Genomic DNA, 20453 nt, shown 5'->3' on the forward strand with positions numbered 1-20453 from the left:
GGCCATTCGGCCCATCTTGCTCGTTTGGTTGTTAGTAGCTTATTGACCCCAGAATCTCATCAAGCAGCTTCTTGAAGGATCCCAGGGTGTCAGCTTCACAACATTACTGGGGAGTTGGTTCCAGACCCTCACAATTCTCTGTGTAAAAAAGTGCCTCCTATTTTCTGTTCTGAATGCCCCTTTATCTAATCTCCATTTGTGACCCCTGGTCCTTGTTTCTTTTTTCAGGTCGAAAAAGTCCCCTGGGTCGACGTTGTCAATACCTTTTAGAATTTTGAATGCTTGAATCAGATCACCGTGTAGTCTTCTTTGTTCAAGACTGAATAGATTCAATTATTTTAGCCTGTCTGCATACGACATGCCTTTTAAACCCGGGATAATTCTGGTCGCTCTTCTTTGCACTCTTTCTAGTGCATCAATATCCTTTTTGTAACGAGGTGACCAGAACTGTTATGGATCATTTATGTTGCATTGCATATGCTGCAAGGAATATCTTATACCCTCTGAATTTGTTTAGTATTGATGTGATTATCAGTTTGTATCACCCCATGGTCTGTGTGCTTGATTTATCATTTCTTACCAGTTGGCATGTTTAATATATTTCTTCCTCCCTGAAACAGTGAGTTTGTCAGAGGCTTTCCATCACCCCTAGTGGTCATTTTTATATTGACCTCATTAAGAACAGAAGGACATAAGAAGGACATGGATGGCTCAGAGACTGCCCCAATGGTGACTATTAAACATGTAGGATATCTATGAGTGCAGACACACGAAATAGATAAGGAAGTATTATACAAATTCAGAAGGTTTAGTGTATCCCAATCTAGAGCAGGACTGTTCACCGCATGTGTGATTATGTACAACAGTGCACCCCCTGGAGTGGTTTATTGCATTTATAACACAATGTTTACTTTGAAAAAGAAAGCAAAAAGCACGTATTTAAAGTTTTAGTTTTTGTTCACTTTCAAAAGTGGTCCCACCATTGTAAATATCCAGTGTTTCAGAGCCACACACAAGTGAACTGAGGTGGATCGTTATTGGAGGTATGTTTGTGTATATTGCCTTTGTGCTTCAATAAAGAAGGTTTGGAAACGCAGACTAGCACAAGTGCCTGGATGGCAAATGCAGTCTATTTTACAGACTGCAGTTCTATACTGGGTACCTGTGTAGTTGCTGTACATGAATGCACCCCTATGATGCAGCCTCACACATTGACATGAAAAGAAAGACAATTGATGCCAGATACCTAAGACATTACATTTGATAGCTTGATTCAGCACAAGTGTGTGTCATTAGCCAAAGCTTAATGTGTATTTCCAGTTGGATGCTGATGTAATGTAATGAAAACTTGTTCCTGAATTTTGCAATATTTACTACTCTTTCTATTCACTAACAAAAAAGCAAAAAATAGACATTTTTGTTTTTCAAGAAAAAAGAAAGCGCAACACTTCTCTGGCAAGGCTAGAGGATATATATGTTTCATGTCTGGTTCAATCAGCAGGTTTGTGGTTTTTCAATAGAAACGTTACAATAGAGATGAGGAAACAGCTTTTGAAGAGATAACATCTTGTGACAAACAAAGACGGGACCCAAGATTATACCAGTTAATCAGTGTAGGTGTGAAATGTCTATGTGCAGAGTTGAAAAGCCTTGCATTAAACACAGGAAAATCACACAATGTTCAGAGAATAAGTTTCAATCATTGCTCACGTCTTTAACATTTAAAGGGGTGCATACAATTATTACAATTTATATGAAACCTTACAGACCCAATCCGTCCTACTAACAGTGAAGGGGTTAACCTTAGTAAGGAGGATTGACAGAACACAAAGAGCACTTGATTCCTGATCCTCTCATCTCTCAGACTGCAGAGTGATCAAGGCTGTCATGAATCTGCCCTAGATAGAGAGATGCACCTCTCATTGAAGCACCCAGGACATTGCTAGGCAACCACGGAATGTTTGCACAAACAGCACACTTCCAGGTTGTTTTCATGCTGCAGAGCATGGTGTTTGAAATTAGAATCCATGCCTGCTTTCCACCCTGTATCTGTGCATCACACTGTTGAACACACTTTCACAGACACATCAGAATTTCAAGCACGTTTGCTTTTATACAAAGCCAATTAATGTGATGAAAATAGACACGGTCAAGGTGTACCTGTAAAAGGGAGCGAAATGGCGACCACACACACCACAATTGAGCATCTTAACCAGCGGGCGAGAGAGCCAGGCTCATCTGCAGGTGTGGAGCTTGTAACATCACCTCACCAGCAGGGCTCTGTGTCCGTAATGCATCACCCAACACTTTTTTGTTTTACTTTTACCCTACTCTACAAGTACAATTAATGGCAAGCCAATATAGATCTATCCATCCCTATTATAGTGGATTTGGCCATGCAATAAAATTGACAGTAAAATGTCATTACGTGATCTCTCTTCCATTTCATGCAGCGTATGTTAATGAGCCGAGTTGCTGTAATTACAATTCCTTATGGGAACAGGCACCAACACAAGACAGCTTTATTCATCACTCCAAAGTCTGTGAGATGAACAAGTTTTGTACATATCTCACATTTCTAACAACAAAAACTTCAAACATACCAATACCAAAGCACTAAATCGTAGCCACATCATGTGGTATAAACATAACGTAAGATACTGTTGTTTGAAAGTTCTCTCGATTACCTAGACTAAGGAGTGAACCATGGGAGGAGATTTGACACAAGCCACAGTGAAATATAGTGAGTGCGCTCTGCAGAGGATACGTGTCTGTCCCTCTGTCAATACAGAGGCCCTCCTCTGAGTCTCACTTATCATGAGTACTATTGATGCACCCAGACCCTTAACATCAAAATATCAGTGACACCTGCAATTGCTGAAATCCTATAAAGGTGTAGGTATCCAGTCCTTTATTTTTTATAAATGCTGCTTTTCTGATTATTACCCCTTTTCTTAAGCTGAGGATGTGATCACATCACAAGGTTCAATTCTGCGTTCCAGAAATAGTCTCATGGATTATATATCTTAAATGCAATGCCATAGTCAGCCAGCTGTTCAAAATCAAATACAGACAACCAGTATGTGTCCATCTTGTTTTTATGACTTTTTGTATTTAATTAAACCATTTATCTGTGGGAAAATCTGTTTCTAACAACACACTTTAAAAAAACATGAATGCATATTGCCAATTTGAAAGGAGGTTTTGGCATGTTGTTGCAGGACAGAGTTGTATGTCTTGGTTAATGGAAAGGGGTTTGAGATAAAGTCAAAACGTAGGGCCTATTCTGCAATTATTTTAATCCAGTCTGTAATTTTACCCCTGTTTTGATTAAAAAGCGAGAGTGTTTAACCTTCTCTGTGCCTGTGACGAGAGGACCCTCCTAATGCACCAATGATGGTATCAGTTCCTACAATGGGTAACAGTGTTTCAATAAAGAAACTCTGCATGGCCTTGTGGGATCCCAGCAGGAGAGATAGCGCCCTATTTATGGTTGGTAGGAAAGAAGATAATAGACCTAGTTCTAGTTATCTAAAATTGATAGGTGTTTTTTTCCTTTAAAAAAACGGAGCAAATTGCAAACAGGAGTAAACTGCTTCAAGCACAGGCCCTTTGGCTTTCCAGTGTGAAAAACAGCATGAGACATGCACAGAGCAATAAAAACATCAGCTCTCTCATTGTGATCATGCTGAGAAAATGCTGGTGGTATAGTTTAATCATAAAAATATATAGCAATTGATTGATAAAGGGATGCATCAATCACAGTATTTTTTTTACATGAAAAACATGACAAGAAAAAGCATGGAGAATATCATGTGTTTATTGATAAGAAACTAGAATCATGTATTCTGGGATCGGCAGCCACTACCTTCAGCATCCTTTCATAAGCAACTACACTTCCTAGCAAAAGAGAAGTGGCTGAAACCACGATGGGCTTATTTTTGACCATCATGACCTACAGTACTTCCATTTAACAAATTAAATCAGTAATCAGTAATAGGTCAGATAATACCTAGCTGCGTAATTGTACACAGATTAGATTTCTGGATGTACTCCTACCTTGAGTGCTGCTCAAACAGGATGTGAAACTGTGGCGGGGTACACCCCGCCCCTGTGTGTATTTTGTGTTTTGTTATTTAATATGTATGTATTTGGGCAGAGGGTGTTTAAAGTCGGCTGGGATGAGTTCATACGTCCAGACTGTGCCTGGACCCGATTGAATGATTAATAAGCAGTCAAGCTCAGGCATAGCTGCATAAGAGGAAGAAATCTATCACTCGGGGTTGGGTGTTCAGGGAGCAAGAACGAGAAACATGAGTGAAAACAGAAAATTGCTACTTGTGCTTGCTTTAAACCTCGCAGAACTGTGGTACTGGTCTGACGTCACCAGAAAGCGTCATTTCCACAGAAGCTCATGGAGGAGGACGGGCGGAAGGTAGATGGAAAACCCTGATTTCAGAACACTGCCTAAAGCTCTCAGTGACTGCAGATATTAATAATAATACAACCGAGGGGAAGATTCTGCTACTGGAGTTGTCTTGCTATCCAATATTCAACCCTGTGCCAGACACTGCTTCGACTGAAGACACTGAAAAAGACTCCTAGTGGAAACGTTTGAATTGAATGTATTCAAGATTCTTTTAGTATTTCTAAATGTAACTGTGTTGCGTGTTTTATAGATACGGGTGATTATTGAAGTTTACTATGAAACAATCATGGCCAGCAATGGAAATGCGAAAGGGAGCGTTCCTATACCACTGCTGGTCAACAATGATAAGAGGGCAGAACCCACTGGCTGTTCCTGGGATCCACCATTTTGAAGCCCAGTCTGTGCCTTAAAGATAGTTGTCAACAGCTCAACAATGACATCATCCCTGTTGATCGGTTGGCATCCAGCGCCGGATTTAGGAACACAGACGATGTCTGGACATATTCCTGAGACACGTTGACTAGAGTCCTGCAACTGCCTTAGAAACACTTACTTGGTGATTTATTGTGGCTTCTCTCTCACCAGAACATAGCAAGTCAAAGTGGTGTGAATAGCTGGAGCCCTAAGAGGAATGCAATTTGAGCCCTTCCTGGTTTTGCTAAGCCTCTCCTCCCTGTTGTTTGCTATTTAAACTCATTGTAAATCGTGGGAGGCCTTAAACTGCAATGCAATGGGATGTTATGCTGAACTATTCAGTTGTGCACGCTTAATATATTAGAACAGATCTGTTTATATTATGAAATGCGTTTAACCACTTAGCTTACCCCGATAACGCTTATATTATATAAAAGGAATTCTGGATGCCAGCTTGTTTTCACCGCTTACGACAGCCGTCATGTTTTTGCTATTGCTATTGCTCTAAGCTCCTGCGGCTTGTCAACTTTCCTCACCAGATAAGAGAGGGGGCTTCTGCTGTCTGTGGCATGGGGCAGAGCTCAAGCTGCTTCAACACTGCGTGGACTGGCATGTGTGCAAATCATTGAAATGGCTTATTCCTGTCTGACTGCTAATGACCTTTAAAACACATTAGTGTTGTGAAAAAGAAGCCTCCTGCTTCAGGTTTACAGTGATGATGTTCAGCACATTTTCAGAGCTGACTTTTTTCATGTTGCATGTTTGCATGTCTCTCTCTCTCTCTCTCTCTCTCTCTCTCTCTCTCTCTTTTAGTCAAGCCAGATGCAGTGTTTGTCATGTAAAAAGCATTTCCCTGGCCTTTCACCACTCATCATGTGGAAAGACCAAGGGAGAAAAAGTGCTTTTGCTCTGCCTTTTAACAGGCTTGTCTGAAAGGCTGCTTTGCGTACTTCCCATCACAAAACAGCCCTGGTTAACCATTGCCAGATGGGTTTGGTAAATTAAAACTTAATGCTAATCGTTTTGTATCTTTGTTATTGTTTCCACAGAAAGTGTAACTGAAGTGGAAACAGATATCTACGTTACAAGTTTTGGACCAGTTTCAGACACTGACATGGTAAGTTTTGTGTGCACTGCATGTTGAGAAAATGATGATGTGTGGTTTCTTGAATTTATAATAATCATATGTTGTGCCTCTTCTTAAAAAAGCCAAATGTGCATTTCTCCTGACATGCATTCAAACTCACTTCTGATAAGGGCAGCACATTCAAAACAAAACATCTCACTGCCTAAATAAAAAAAGCATGTCAGTGACACCCATCCTCTGCCATGGCTATAAATTCAAAACAAGAGCTAGCAGTAACAGGAAACAGTGGATCACCGTGACCTGCATCCGCTGTTTGCACCTGGGCATATGTACGTTTGAGGTACGTGTAATGTCCTTACTCTCTGGTAAACAGGTAATGAAGATTCGGATGCACAGGTGGGTCTCAATTCACATGAACTTTATTCCATGGTTAGCAGCTAACATTAATGTTTATTACTGCTGTCCTGCACTACTGTTTACATTGTATTACTTAAAGGGGCAGCAGTACATTTGAAAAATAAAAATATCTTCTTATGTTATTATTATTATTTTTTATTTCTTAGCAGACGCCCTTATCCAGGGCAACTTACAATTGTTACAAGATATCACATTATTTTCTACATACAATTACCCATTTATACAGTTGGGTTTTTACTGGAGCAATCTAGGTAAAGTACCTTGCTCAAGGGTACAGCAGCAGTGTCCCCACCGGGGATTGAACCCACGACCCTCCGGTCAAGAGTCCAGAGCCCTAACAACTTCTCCACACTGCTGCCCACTAGTGTTTAAACATTAAACTATCCAGAACACATTTGCATACTAGTGTTTAAACATTAAACTATCCAGAACACGTTTGCAACTCACTATATGTCCTCCTGCTATCCTAGAATGTACAAATAGATTCACAAACATTTACATTTGTTTTTTACATACTTGCATGCACCAGTCTTATGTCAGAACAAAGTCCTTCAGATGTGCAGGAGTGTTTATTCTTTCTCGGAGGTATCGAGGGGTTGCATCATCATCGTCCGTTCCCTCTTGAGCACAGGAGTTTGAATCCAATGCTGTTGAACTTTCCTGCTTGAAGTCGCTTGAAATGTGAAACATTTCTTGTCACAGTGTGTTGTCCACGTCGGGCAGTTATCATGGTGCTGTTGATCTGTGTGACTTTTTAACCCTTTGCGGTCCATTTATTCAGCGTGTGTCAGGCGCGTCAGGTCCAATTTATTTTCACACGCACAGTTTATTTTAGATGCACTGTTTAAAAGTATTTTTTTTCACAGTAAAACAGGTTTAAAAGGCACTGCATATCAACAGAACACTCAGTACTGCATCTCCAGCCCTGCCCCACCTCTTGTTCGCTATATTTTTTACATACCTCGTAATAGTAGTACATACCGATAAATCATCTCCTGATCACTCGTTTTATCACCAAACTCCTCAATAATGCGATCCAAGTCGTTATTTTATTACTATAACATCTAAAAAAAGCTCTGCAAATGTCTGTGATGTTCTTTGAGTGCTTGATGCAGAAGCAGCTATCTTATTTGTTTATTTCCGTGTTATCTATGTGGTATCGGGTCTATCAGTATTCATGAGATACGTCCCTTTTTTTTTGGCTTCTCTCGGTCTCACTCGGCCATTGAATGGTTTTCTTGGCTTTTTCTGGAGATCTTTGTTATTATTATTATTATTTATTTCAGCTGGGATTGAACCTACAACCCTCCGGTCAAGAGTCCAGAGCCCTGACCACTACTCCACACTGCTGCCCACACATGGAACATTTGGAAGATTGATTCCACCGTGTAACAAATATTTTTTTTTTTTTTTTTGTTCCTGGGTAGTAAGTGTTATTTCCTAATTGCTTATGCCTCAAAATTATAGAAAATGGCTATTATTCCCCACAAACTTTGCTTTTGTGACCAGGACAGTGATATTTTGAAATTTACCTATTTTCCAGAACATTCCAGATAGATTTAGTGCTGAGTAAACTTTCTAGAACTTTCCAGTAATATAAATAGTAGTATAAATACAGGGGCCTTAAGCCCACCAGTTCAGTTTAGTTCCAGCTGTGGATACATATCTGCATTTTTCTGAGATGGCATCAAGAGGCTGCAAGCATCCGGCAGACGCATTTTTCTATGTCTGCGGCCAATTTATCAAGACAATAACGAAAAAGTACTCCGTGGAAGCATCTGCTACGATGTGTGAGGCCTACAAGGCATATTTCGGCATGCCTGTCAGGGATCAAGACAAACCCTGGGCACCTCATTTCACCTGCGAGCACTGCAAAAAAACTCTGGAAGGTAAGATGGACAATTGGCACTTTGGCACTTCCACCAGGATATACTGGACTTTGAACGCCGCTACCAAGGACAGTATAATGAGAACATGATGGGAGACTACATTTGGGGGCTGATTCGTGAAAGTGATTTACAGTATAATCGTAAATCTCGAAAAACTACTCACTTCTAAATCTTTTGTAGTCATTTTTGTATTACTTTAGTATAAATACATGTTAATTTGGATTCATATGTTGTTTTTTTCTGACTTTATGTGAACGAAAAGACACAAATTCGCCCGTTTTCTCATTGGAAATAGGTAAATTTCAAATTATCACTGTCGTGGTCACAAAAGCAAAGTTTGTGGGGAATAATAGCCATTTTCTATACTTTTGAGGCATAAGCAATTAGGAAATAACACTTACAACCCAGGAACAAAAATTGTGTTACATAGTGTTCTTAGTTGTCTGTTAAACTACACAGTTGCAGGTGCTTTGCCTGTGGAACAGCGTGGGGTTGCGCTGTAGACTGAGAAATCGGTATAGCTTTAAGTCTTTATGTTGTACTGTGGCAGTGTCTTTTTCAGTGTCTGTAAAAATCTTTCCACATTGCCATTAGCTTGTGGCAAATCTGGTGTGATATTTTGATGGGGAAATCCAAGGCAGGTAGCAAATCGGGCAAAATCATCGCTGTTAAATGGAGGTTCATTGTCTGTCTTGACAGTCTTTGATATTCCATGCTCTGAGAAGATTTTGTCGAGTTACGGATTTGCTTCTCTGGCAAAAGTCGTGGACACTATTTCAACTTTTGGGAATCTGGAATGGTCAACCATCCTGACAAGCAAGTATTCTCTTTCAGTAGAGTGCAGAAATTAATGCTGACTTCTGACCAAGGAGCAGAGGTAACAGAGTCATTTGCAGTGGTGAGCGGACAATGCTGTTGGTTGCTGCTTCACATGCAATGCACGATCTAATGTGATTTTCTGCCATTGCGTCAATGCTGGGGAACCAGACCTTTTCTTTTATCAGATGGTTGGTTTTGACAATGCCTTGATGGCCTTTGTGAGCAAGATCAAAGACAGAGACTGGGCAGTGATTCTGGGATAAAGAGTCTGGTTCCTCATAGAAGGAGATTTCATGCCTCACGTATGTATACTGTATATTTTTTTCTTTGGCAACGACAAGAAACTGGTGCCAATGTCCAGTTCTGAGTCAATCACAATCTCTAGGGTCATCGCATGGGGAAAGGTGTGGTCAATGACAAAACAAACCTGTTCTTCTGCAAGCACTGTAGCCTGACTGTTGTCCATCTCTGAAGGTGAAAGCGGATGTCTTGAAAAGTAGTCAGCAGGATTGCTGGAGCCTGCTTTGTAGGTGACGTCAAATTTGTAATTTTGAAATTTTAGTAGCCATCTCTCAATTCTTGGTGGTGGCTTGGAGGAATCTCTGTTCAGGAGATAATTCTTTACTGGCATATGCTAGTGTGTATATTTGACCATCTTGGGATCTTTGGGTTAATATGGCTCCTAACCCAACTGGACTGGCATCCATGCGCAGTTCTGTTTTCTTCAGCGGATCAAGTAGGCAGCACCGTGTCACCTGTTAGTTTACTCTTTAGGGTGTTGAATGCTTAGTGATGTGGTTCAGACCAGGACCATGGCTGATCTTTGTTTTGTAAGCTCTGTAGCTAGGTCAGGGATGAAATATCCACAATAGGTAACTAATCCAAGAAAGTTTATTTGACTTGTTTAATGTCTGCAATCTTATTGGGGTCTGCTGAAACACCTTGTCCTGAAAACACATATCCATTGAGCACTGAGCATCAGATTAGTCTCATATTATCTTGAAGACTTTCTCTAGGTGATCACCATGTTCTTGCTGAGTTGTGCCAAACACCAGTATGTCACTGCTGACATCCAGTACACCTGGTATGCCTGCTGGGGCTTCTCTGATAATGTTCTGGAAGATCTCAGCTGCCATGAGATTCCAGATTCCAGTTAAGCTGTTTGTAGCGCCGCAGACCGACATTCTAGCTAATCATATCCAGCGTTTAGGTCTAGCTTAGAAAACACCTTTGCTCCATTGAGATCGGTGATAATGTCATCAAAAGCGGGTGTTATGTATCTTTCACGTCGAATGGGTTGATTAGGCTATCTGATATCAACACACAGTCGAATATTTCCAGGCTGTTTTGGTTTTGGAGCGACAACTATAGGCGACACCCAAGGTGTGGGGCCTTCTCCTCGCTCAATAACATCCAGAGCTTCAAGCTCCTCCATTTCTTTTTCCACAAGCTTACGCATGTGAAAGAAGAATGCGTCTGTGTGGTTGAGCTGATGGTCAAACAGTAGGATCAATGTGGAGTTTCACTTGGTGTCCCTTCAGCTTGCCTATGCATTGAAAAATGTCTGCATATTTTTCTACAAGCCAGCTCTTCTGTTTATCTTTGACATTACAAACTAGGCGCACAAGGTCAAACGCAACTGCTTCAATGTAGCCAAGCAGTGTGACAGCTGCATGATCTACTATAAATAGTGCCTTCTATGGTCTTGTCTCGAAAGTTCATTTGTGATTTAAATTTTCCTCATACTGGCAGAGGTATAGTTGAACCATAGGCATATATCAATCAATCAATCAATCAATCAATCAATCAATATTTATTTTATTATTATTATTTATTTCTTAGCTGACGCCCTTATCCAGGGCGACTTACAATTGTTACAAGATATCGCATTATTTTTACATACAATTACCCATTTATACAGTTGGGTTTTTACTGGAGCAATCTAGGTAAAGTACCTTGCTCAAGGGTACAGCAGCAGTGTACCCACCTGGGATTGAACCCACGACCCTCCGGTCAAGAGTCCAGAGCCCTAACCACTACTCCACACTGCTGCCCACATAAGCCTTTCATAGTGGACGACCATCACAAAGCGCTTTACAAGATAGTGAGGAACAATGCATAATACATTAAATATAGGCATAATACATTAAATAAAAGGCTAGGAATTCTAAACATTGTGGATGCGTGTGTCAAGCAGAATCATACGAATAAGATGGAGTAAAAAACCTGAATTAGCAATTTAGACAACAGCTAATAACAGACACCAGGCTTAGAGAGCATTAAAAGCAAGAGAGAACAAGTTGGTCTTGAGAGCTGATTTGAAGCGAGCGACTGTGGGAGCTGCACGCACTAAAGCTGGGAGAGAGTCCCAGAGAGTTGGGGCCATGAAGCTAAAAGAGCACTCTCCGAGTGTTATGCGCTTTTGCTTGGGTATAACCAGCAGGCCTGAGTCAGAGGACCTCAGCTTGTGTGCAGGGACATAGCAGGTCAGCAGGTTGGAGAGATACTCTGGACCTGTGTGATGGAGGGCCTTGTAGGCAAGCAGGAGAATTTTGTAATCCTGAACTGAACAAGTAGCCAGTGTGGTTGGGCAAGACGGGGTAATGTGCTCTTGTTTTTTACATCTGGTAAGGATCCTAGCAGCGGCATTTTAAACCAGCTGCAGTCTGTTTATGGCGCATGACGGAAGACCACCATAGAGAGAGTTACAGTAGTCGATGTGAGAGGAGATGAATGCATGACAGAGTATCTCTGCATCCAGGAGGGAAAGGTAGGGACTGACCTATGAGATGTTTCAGAGGTGGTAGAAGAAGGATTTGACTACAGAGGAGATTTGGGCACAGTGGGGGAAGGCAGCAGCAGACAGTTTCCGAGGTTCAAGGCAGCAGTATTGAGATTCTTGAGTTGAGTTTTCTATCCTACTAGAAGAAGTTCAGATAGGTTGGTGTTGAGCTGAAGAAAATTGGCAGACATCCAGGCCTCGATGTCTTGGATGCAAGCTGAGAGCCGAACCATGGCAGATGGACATCCAGGGTCTAGTTTTAGGTAGAGCTGGGTGTCATCAGCATAGGCGTGAAACATGAAGCTATGTTGGCAGATAAGTTGACCCAAGGAAAGCATGTAGATGTTGACGAGAAGAGGCCTGAGAATAAATCCTTGAGAGACACCGCACGTGACCGGGTTTGCGTCAGCACTGCTTCCACCATAGAAAACAGACTGCATGCCTCTAGATAGGTAAGAGGACAGCCAGGAAAGACAGGTTCCAGAGATCCCAACATACTTCTGAAGGTGGTCAAGAAGAATGGTATGATCTATGGTATCAAAAGCAGCAGTTAGGTCAAGGGGGACAAGGACAGAGGGAGCAGCAGCATCAGCATTGAGCAAGAGATCATTCACAATACGGAGCAGAGCAGTTTCGGTACTGTGATGTGGCCGGAAGCCAATTGGCATTTTTTTAAATAATTTAGACTCTGAAATCATTAAAATTTTTCTCCCAATTTGGAATGCCCAATTATTATTATTTTTCTCCTTCACTGCGGCGCTTCCCCACACAGCTTAGGGACCTAAGGCTCAGTGGCGTCCTCTGATTCCACCAGCCAATTGGTGTCTTTTTACACCCAAGAACTTGAGAGCGGATGCCTGCAGGCTATCGGCCTATGGAGGACAAAGGCCAGCCCGGCAAATCTTCGCCCCCAAGCTCACTCTGCCTATAGGGGTTGCCATGGCACGGTGAGGAGAAACAGTCTAAGTCAGATCTCACCTCCCCAACCCCAGGAGCGCCAAAGCCAATGCGGTGCCTCCCCCCCCCCCCCCCGGGTGTCCCCAGCGAAGACCGGCTGCCATACACATAAGGATTTGAACTTGCGATCTCTAGTTGTATGCCTCACCCGGCACGCCATGCGGCACTGCTTTTACCAGGTGAGCTATTCGGGGACCCATAGGTATATATCTTGATTGGTGTGGTTTCTCATGCTAGCATAGCAGGTAGATAATTAAATGTGTTGATGTCCAACACATTCGCTGATGCACCTGTGTCCACAAGAACTAGCGGGTGTCCAAGTATTAAGAACACACAACTCAACTTCTCATCTTTGTGCATGAAGTGATGGAGGAGTTTGAGATTTCTGAAGAGTTGCTTACACTCACCTCTCTGAAGGATCAAACCAGGGGCCATGACATTTTTTAAGCGGTTTGTAATGAAATGGAAAGAAATGGTTTGCGGTGGCCGGGTCTCGGGGGTGTTACAACTGAGGGGGGACCGTGCATGACTGAAGCAGTGCCAGGACTAGTTGGCCTTAAGAAGAATAGGGAAAAAGAGATGGGTTGCTCAGAGATTCTCAATTACCAATGCATCATACAGCAGGAAGCTATTGTGTCATCTGTCATCAATCTTGAAGGTGTAATGGACACTGTGGTGCAGTGTGTCAGTTTTATAAAGAGCAAATGATTGAACCACCATCAGTTCAGAGCGTTTCTGGAGCAACCGGATGCACAGCAGGGAGATGTATTTTATTTTTCAGCAGTACGGTGGCTTAGTAGAGGGGTGACATTAAAGCGCTTCTTTCAGTTGCGAAAATAAATCGATGAGTTTATGCAGTGGAAAGGTTGCCACTTACCACAATTAACAGATGAAGCATGTCTATGTGATCTCAGCATCCTTGTGGATGTCACTGAGCATCTCAATTACCTCAATCTCAAGCTTCATGGCCAAGGACATTTAACCACATAAAAGCCTTTGAGCAGAAAATTAAACTACTGCAAAAGCACATGAGCGAGGGAAACTTCACACATCCCTGCCTCTAAGAGGCTGCCGATATACTACCTCACTTCACCAGTACACACAAGTACAAATCTCTCTTGGAGTACCTTCAGAAAGAGTTTGAGAAATATTTCCCAGATTTTCGATCCCATGACAGCGAGCTTGTTGTATTTGCCGACCCCTTCGGTTTTGACAGAGACCGCATTCCGGGTGACATGCAGCTAGAGCGGATTGAGCTCCAGAGTTATGAAGCCAGAGTTTGACTGATTGAACTTCAGAAAGCTTGCAGTTCAAAGCTGAGTTATGAAGCCAGAGTATGACTGCTTGAACTTCAGAAAGCTTGCAGTTCTAAGCTGAGTTATGAAGCCAGAGTTTGACTGATTTAATTTCAGAGAGCTCATAGTTCAAAGCTGAGTTATGAAGCCAGAGTTTGACAGATTGAATTTCAGAGAGCTTGTAGTTCAAAACTGAGTTATGAAGCCAGAGTTTGACTGATTGAACTTCAGAAAGCTTGCAGTTCAAAGCTGAGTTATGAAGCCAGAGTTTGACTGATTGAATTTCAGAGAGCTCGTAGTTCAAAGCTGATTTATGAAGCCAGAGTTTGACTGATTGAATTTCAGAGAGCTCGTAGTTCAAAGCTGAGTTATGAAGCCAGAGTTTGACAGATTGAACTTCAGAAAGCTTGCAGTTCAAAGCTGATTTATGAAGCCAGAGTTTGACTGATTGAATTTCAGAGAGCTCGTAGTTCAAAGCTGATTTATGAAGCCAGAGTTTGACTGATTGAATTTCAGAGAGCTCGTAGTTCAAAGCTGAGTTATGAAGCCAGAGTTTGACAGATTGAATTTCAGAGAGCTTGTAGTTCAAGGCTGAGTATCAGAGCCAGTTTGACTGATTGAACTTCAGAAAGGTTGCAGTTCAAAGCTGAGTATCAAAGCCAGAGTTTGACTGATTGAATTTCAGAGAGCTCGTAGTTCAAAGCTGATTTATGAAGCCAGAGTTTGACTGATTGAATTTCGGAGAGCTCGTAGTTCAAAGCTGAGTTATGAAGCCAGAGTATGACTGATTGAACTTCAGAGAGGTCGTAGTTCAAAGCTGAGTTATGAAGCCAGAGTATGACTGCTTGAACTTCAGAAAGCTTGCAGTTCTAAGCTGAGTTATGAAGCCAGAGTTTGACAGATTTAATTTCAGAGAGCTTGTAGTTCAAAACTGAGTTATGAAGCCAGAGTTTGACTGATTGAACTTCAGAAAGCTTGCAGTTCAAAGCTGAGTATCAAAGCCAGCTTGACCGATTGAACTTCAGAAAGCTTGTAGTTCAAAGCTGAGTATTGAAGCCAGAGTTTGACTGATTGAATTTCAGAAAGCTTGCAGTTCGAAACTGAATGATGAAGCCAGAGTTTGACTGATTGAATTTCAGAGCACTTGTAGTTCAAAGCTGAGTTATGAAGCCAGAGTCTGACTGATTGAACTTCAGAAAGGTTGCAGTTCAAAGCTGAGTATCAAAGCCAGAGTTTGACTGATTGAATTTCAGAGAGCTCGTAGTTCAAAGCTGAGTTATGAAGCCAGAGTCTGACTGATTGAATTTCAGAGCGCTTGTAGTTCAAAGCTGAGTTATGAAGCCAGAGTTTGACTGATTGAATTTCAGATAGCTCGTAGTTCAAAGCAGAGTCCAAAGCCAGAGTTTGACTGATTGAACTTCAGAAAGCTCGTAGTTCAAAGCTGAGTATGAAGCCAGAGTTTGACTGATTGAACTTCAGGGAGCTTGCGGTTCAAAGCTGAGTACAAAGCCAGAGTTTGGCTCATATTGAGCTTCAGAAAGCTTGCAGGTCAAAGCTAAGTATTGAAGCCAGAGTTTGACTGATTGAACTTCAGAGAGCTTGCGGTTCAAAGCTAGGTATCGAAGCCAGAGTTTGGCTCAATTCTATGCCAACCTTCCAGCTGCATCTTTCCTGCATTTTCGAGCTCATGCCCTCTGGATTGCATTGCTGTTTGGCAGCATTTATTTCTGTGAGAAAACATTTTCGCTTTTGAACCATAACAAATCCAAACCGATCAAGGCTTACTGACTAGCACCTCCATGCAATTCTTTGTATCTCCACCACGAAGTTTGAGCCACGACTTGATGCCATCATCAACAACAAAGTCCAGTTGCACACATTGAAGTTGTTTATCTTATATATATATATATATATATATATATATATATATATACAGACGTGCTCAAATTTGTTGGTACCCCTCCGCAAAAAACGAAGAATGCACAATTTTCTCTGAAATAACTTGAAACTGACAAAAGTAATTGGCATCCACCATTGTTTATTCCATATTTAATAGAAATCAGACTTTGCTTTTGATTTTTTATTCAACATAATATTGTAAATAATAAAACAAATGAAAATGGCATGGACAAAAATGATGGGACCGCTAACCTAATATTTTGTTGCACAACCTTTAGAGGCAATCACTGCAATCCAACGTTTTCTGTAGCTCTCAATGAGACTTCTGCACCTGTTAACAGGTAGTTTGGCCCACTCTTCCTGAGCAAACTGCTCCAGCTGTCTCAGGTTTGATGGGTGCCTTCTCTAGACTGCAAGTTTCAGCTCTTTCCATAGATGTTCGATAGGATTCAGATCAGGACTCATAGAAGGCCACTTCAGAATAGTCCAATGTTTTGTTCTTATCCATTCTTGGGTGCTTTTAGCTGTGTGTTTTGGGTCATTATCCTGTTGGAGGACCCATGACCTGCGACTGAGACAGAGCTTTCTGACACTGGGCAGTACGTTTCGCTCCAGAATGCCTTGATAGTCTTGAGATTTCATTGTGCCCTGCACAGATTCAAGGCACCCTGTGCCAGGCACAGCAAAGCAGCCCCAAAACATAACCGAGCCTCCTCCATGTTTCACTGTAGGTATGGTGTTCTTTTCTTTGAAAGCTTCATTTTTTCGTCTGTGAACATAGAGCTGATGTGACTTGCCAAATAGCTCCAGTTTTGACTCATCTGTCCAAAGGACATTCTCCCAGAAGGATTGTGGCTTGTCAATATGCATTTTAGCAAATTCCACTCTGGCTTTTTTATGTTTTTCTGTCAAAAGTGGAGTCCTCCTGGGTCTTCTTCCATGGAGCCCACTTTCGCTCAAAAAGTGAGGGATGGTGCGATCAGAAACTGACGTACCTTCACCTTGGAGTTCAGCTTGTATCTCTTTGGCAGTTATCCTTGGTTCTTTTTCTACCATTCGCACTATCCTTCTGTTCACTCTGGGGTCGATTTTCCTCTTGCGGCCGCGCCCAGGGAGGTTGGCTACAGTTCCATGGACCTTAAACTTTTTAATAATATTTGCAACTGTTGTCACAGGAACATCAAGCTGCTTGGAGATGGTCTTGTAGCCTTTACCATTACCATGCTTGTCTATTATTTTCTTTCTGATCTCCTCAGACAACTCTCTCCTTTGCTTTCCCTGGTCCATGTTCAGTGTGGTGCACACAATGATACCAAACAGCACAGTGACTACTTTTCTCCATTTAAATAGGCTGAATGACTGATTACAAGATTGGAGACATGTGTGATACTAATTAAAGAAACTAATTAGTTTGAAATATCACTATAATCCAATTATTTATTATCTTTTCTAAGGGGTACCAACAAATGTGTCCAGGCCATTTTAGAATATCTTTGTAGAATAAGCAATAATTCATCTCTTTTCACAGCTTCTTTGCTTTATTCTATGACATACCAAAGGCATGCAAGTATACATGATAAAATAGCTTTTAATTTCATCACTTTTCAGGAGGAATGAAGCATTATTTCAATGAGCTGTAAGGGTACCAACAAATTTGAGCACGTCTGTATATATATATATTGCAATATGATGCCATAATTAACTCTCCTTTTAAAGTTTAAGATACAATTGATTATGTTGAGGCGGTTGGTATAGCATTGTTTATTTGCAGTAACTCAACCCTAGCCAGAGACAGCTTACTTGACTGGACATGTAGAATACCCATGGCCTCAGTAGTAATCGATTGTAGATTAAGGGAGTGTATAAAACACAGTTTTTATTCCACACCACATACCACATACCTTGTGCACAGATGGTAATGATAGTCTTCACAATTTATTGAATAGCTTGTTATGGTCACTGACAACATAAATAAATACTAATGAGTTCATTTTACAATTTATTGAATTGGCTGTTACTGTTAATAAATGCCAAGTATATATATATGTATGTATGTATTAAATTGACTTTTATCAGCAATAGCAATATAGTAAATTATTTGATACTTTTCATTTATTGAATTCAGTGTTATTGTCACTGACAACAGGAACACATTCTGATACCATGGTGTAATGTTTTTACAAGTTCTTGACAGAGGGAGTAAATACTAAGACATGGTTTACATTTAGCAAGTGTCATTTATTAAGCTGAAATATGGAACTGGCTAGAAACACAAATAAATGCGCTTGAAAAAGGTACTTGAAATTGTAAACTTCGGACACCCCTGGTCCGGTTCTTGACCTTACCTTTGTGCTATTACTGTTTACGTTGTATTACTTAAAGGGGCAGAGTACATTTCTGGACACTACAGTACGTACAGACTAACAGATGTTTATAGCCCAAGATTATGATACTTTAGCTTGTGTGCAAACCACGTTTCATCACAATGGAATCATTGCTTCTCTGGATATACCGGTATGTGAAAACGCTCAGCTGTGCTAAAGTTACATGGTAATTGGATATGCAGTTGTCTAGATAGGATACATTACACGGTACACTAGTGTACCAAAAATAAAGTCTGCCATTTTTCTTAATTACATTTTTTTTTTTAAATAGCTAATTGTTTAGTGATTTTTCTAAAAGCCATTAGCAAGCTTTGGTTGCAGTAGGCCTACTTTTAATTGTTATAAGAAAAAAAAAAAAAACGCCTTACCTTTTTGCTGTTATTGAACATCTGTTCGCATGGCGTGTGTTCCACTGTCTGCTCATGTCTCCCCACACTAATTAACCTCCCATCAGTAATTAACCATAGGCAATGGAAGAGTTTTGATTAATCATTTTACTTTGTAAGGAATACAGAAAGTATAAGTCATCTGATACTATGAGCAAGATAAACTTCTAATAGATTCCCCTGAACCTCTGCTCTTTGAGGGTAATTGTGAAGCCTCCACACAACTATAACAGTGTCACACGGTATTTGTTTCCCTTTTCATTACTCCTCTGATTATGTTATGTCTTTTTTTTTAAACAAGACAGGAAAACTGCATTTAGGTGTCTTTTTCTTTTTCTTTCCTTGTAAACTTACAAATCAGGGATTCAAAACAAGTGCCCAAAGCCCATTGAAACAGTTAGAAATAGCAAAGATGAAGCAAAGCTTTGTGTGTCCTAATCAAACTGCACGATGATATACAGTACACCGTCTTTCTGTACAATCCTAATCCCCAACATACATATTTGATAGTATGTTGTTGTTCTTGTCTAAATAATGTTTTAAAAAGTACAGCTGTTTTTCTTTTCTTTTTTGTAAATGTATAAAGCAGGGGGTGGATACTAGAATTTGAAACTATTCCATTGAATTACAAATACTTTTTTTTTTTTTTTTAATAACACTGTGACAGAAATACAATGAGTTCTGTTGATAAATCTTCCTCCCGACCTGTGAGGGCGCTAAAGAACGGGAGGAGAAGTATCTGGAAGGGCTGGCCTGACAGTTTGTTTCCGGGACCGGGAAGTGGGTCAGCCTGGAAAGAAGCGAGACTCTGTAAACGAGGGGCAGCTGCAAGTAATAAGGCAGCTGCAACCGTTTACCTAGATATCATGCGGGATTACATATAGGGGCCAGGGTAACGCTGTTCTTTTCCTTCGTTTGGGTTAATGCTAGGAGAGAAGGACTGAGAGAGGAGCTCTCAGAAAATAAGAGAAATAAGTGTTACGTGTTGTGTGTTATTTCTGTCTGTCTGTAATTGTCTGTCTTTATTGCACCACTAGACAGTTAAAGCACACCTCCGGAGCTGTCGCCACGAAAGCACTATCCGGAGCACCACTGTACAGAGCACCTGCACGTTTGGATTCACCCAGGACTGGTGACCGTGCCTTTGTTTTCTGTTCAGGACTGTGTTGTGTTATTCACGCTCCCCGCGCTTTACACATTGTTGTGTACTGCCGGGGATTTATTATTTGACGGTCGCCAGACCTGGAAACGGCACAATAAACACTTATTCACTAAATTACCGTTGTCTGCCTGTCACTCCTGCATTGCATCACCACTACACCTGTTCCCCTTACTAGCTACTTTGCCACAAACACATTTGTTATAGTACGTTGTTGTTATATTCTAAATTAAAGGCTATATGAAATGGATTTTTTTTTTTTTGTATTTTAGTGAACTATTTTGAATGTATTGAACTACACAATTAGATCAAATCTGTCTTTCAAAACAAAACAAAAAAAGCGTTATGACAGCATGACTGGCGTATTGCATCATATGTTTGCAAAATATGTAACATACAGACTGATGGTGCGTTAAGAAAGTGAGCCGCTCAGAGCAGCTCAGTGAAATAACCCAGTTACGGCACGCTCAGTTCCACTCCCTCTGAGCAGCTCAGAGCTGCAGAGCAGATTTCATCAGTGATCTGAGTGAGAGGAA

The 20453-nt window shown here is 41.0% G+C and overlaps 1 protein-coding gene across 1 annotated transcript in view; it reads left to right on the forward strand.

The window, feature by feature from the left end:
* The window catches only part of LOC117430633 (gamma-aminobutyric acid receptor subunit alpha-3), a 118971-nt gene that overhangs the window by 35525 nt on the left and 62993 nt on the right, over window positions 1-20453 (forward strand). The window contains exon 4 of the mRNA XM_034050895.3: window positions 5893-5960. Coding sequence (XP_033906786.1) covers window positions 5893-5960 — 68 coding nt within the window. The remainder of the gene's footprint in view (window positions 1-5892; window positions 5961-20453) is intronic.

This window comes from Acipenser ruthenus, chromosome 26, assembly GCF_902713425.1.
Source record: "Acipenser ruthenus chromosome 26, fAciRut3.2 maternal haplotype, whole genome shotgun sequence".
NCBI lineage: Eukaryota > Metazoa > Chordata > Actinopteri > Acipenseriformes > Acipenseridae > Acipenser > Acipenser ruthenus.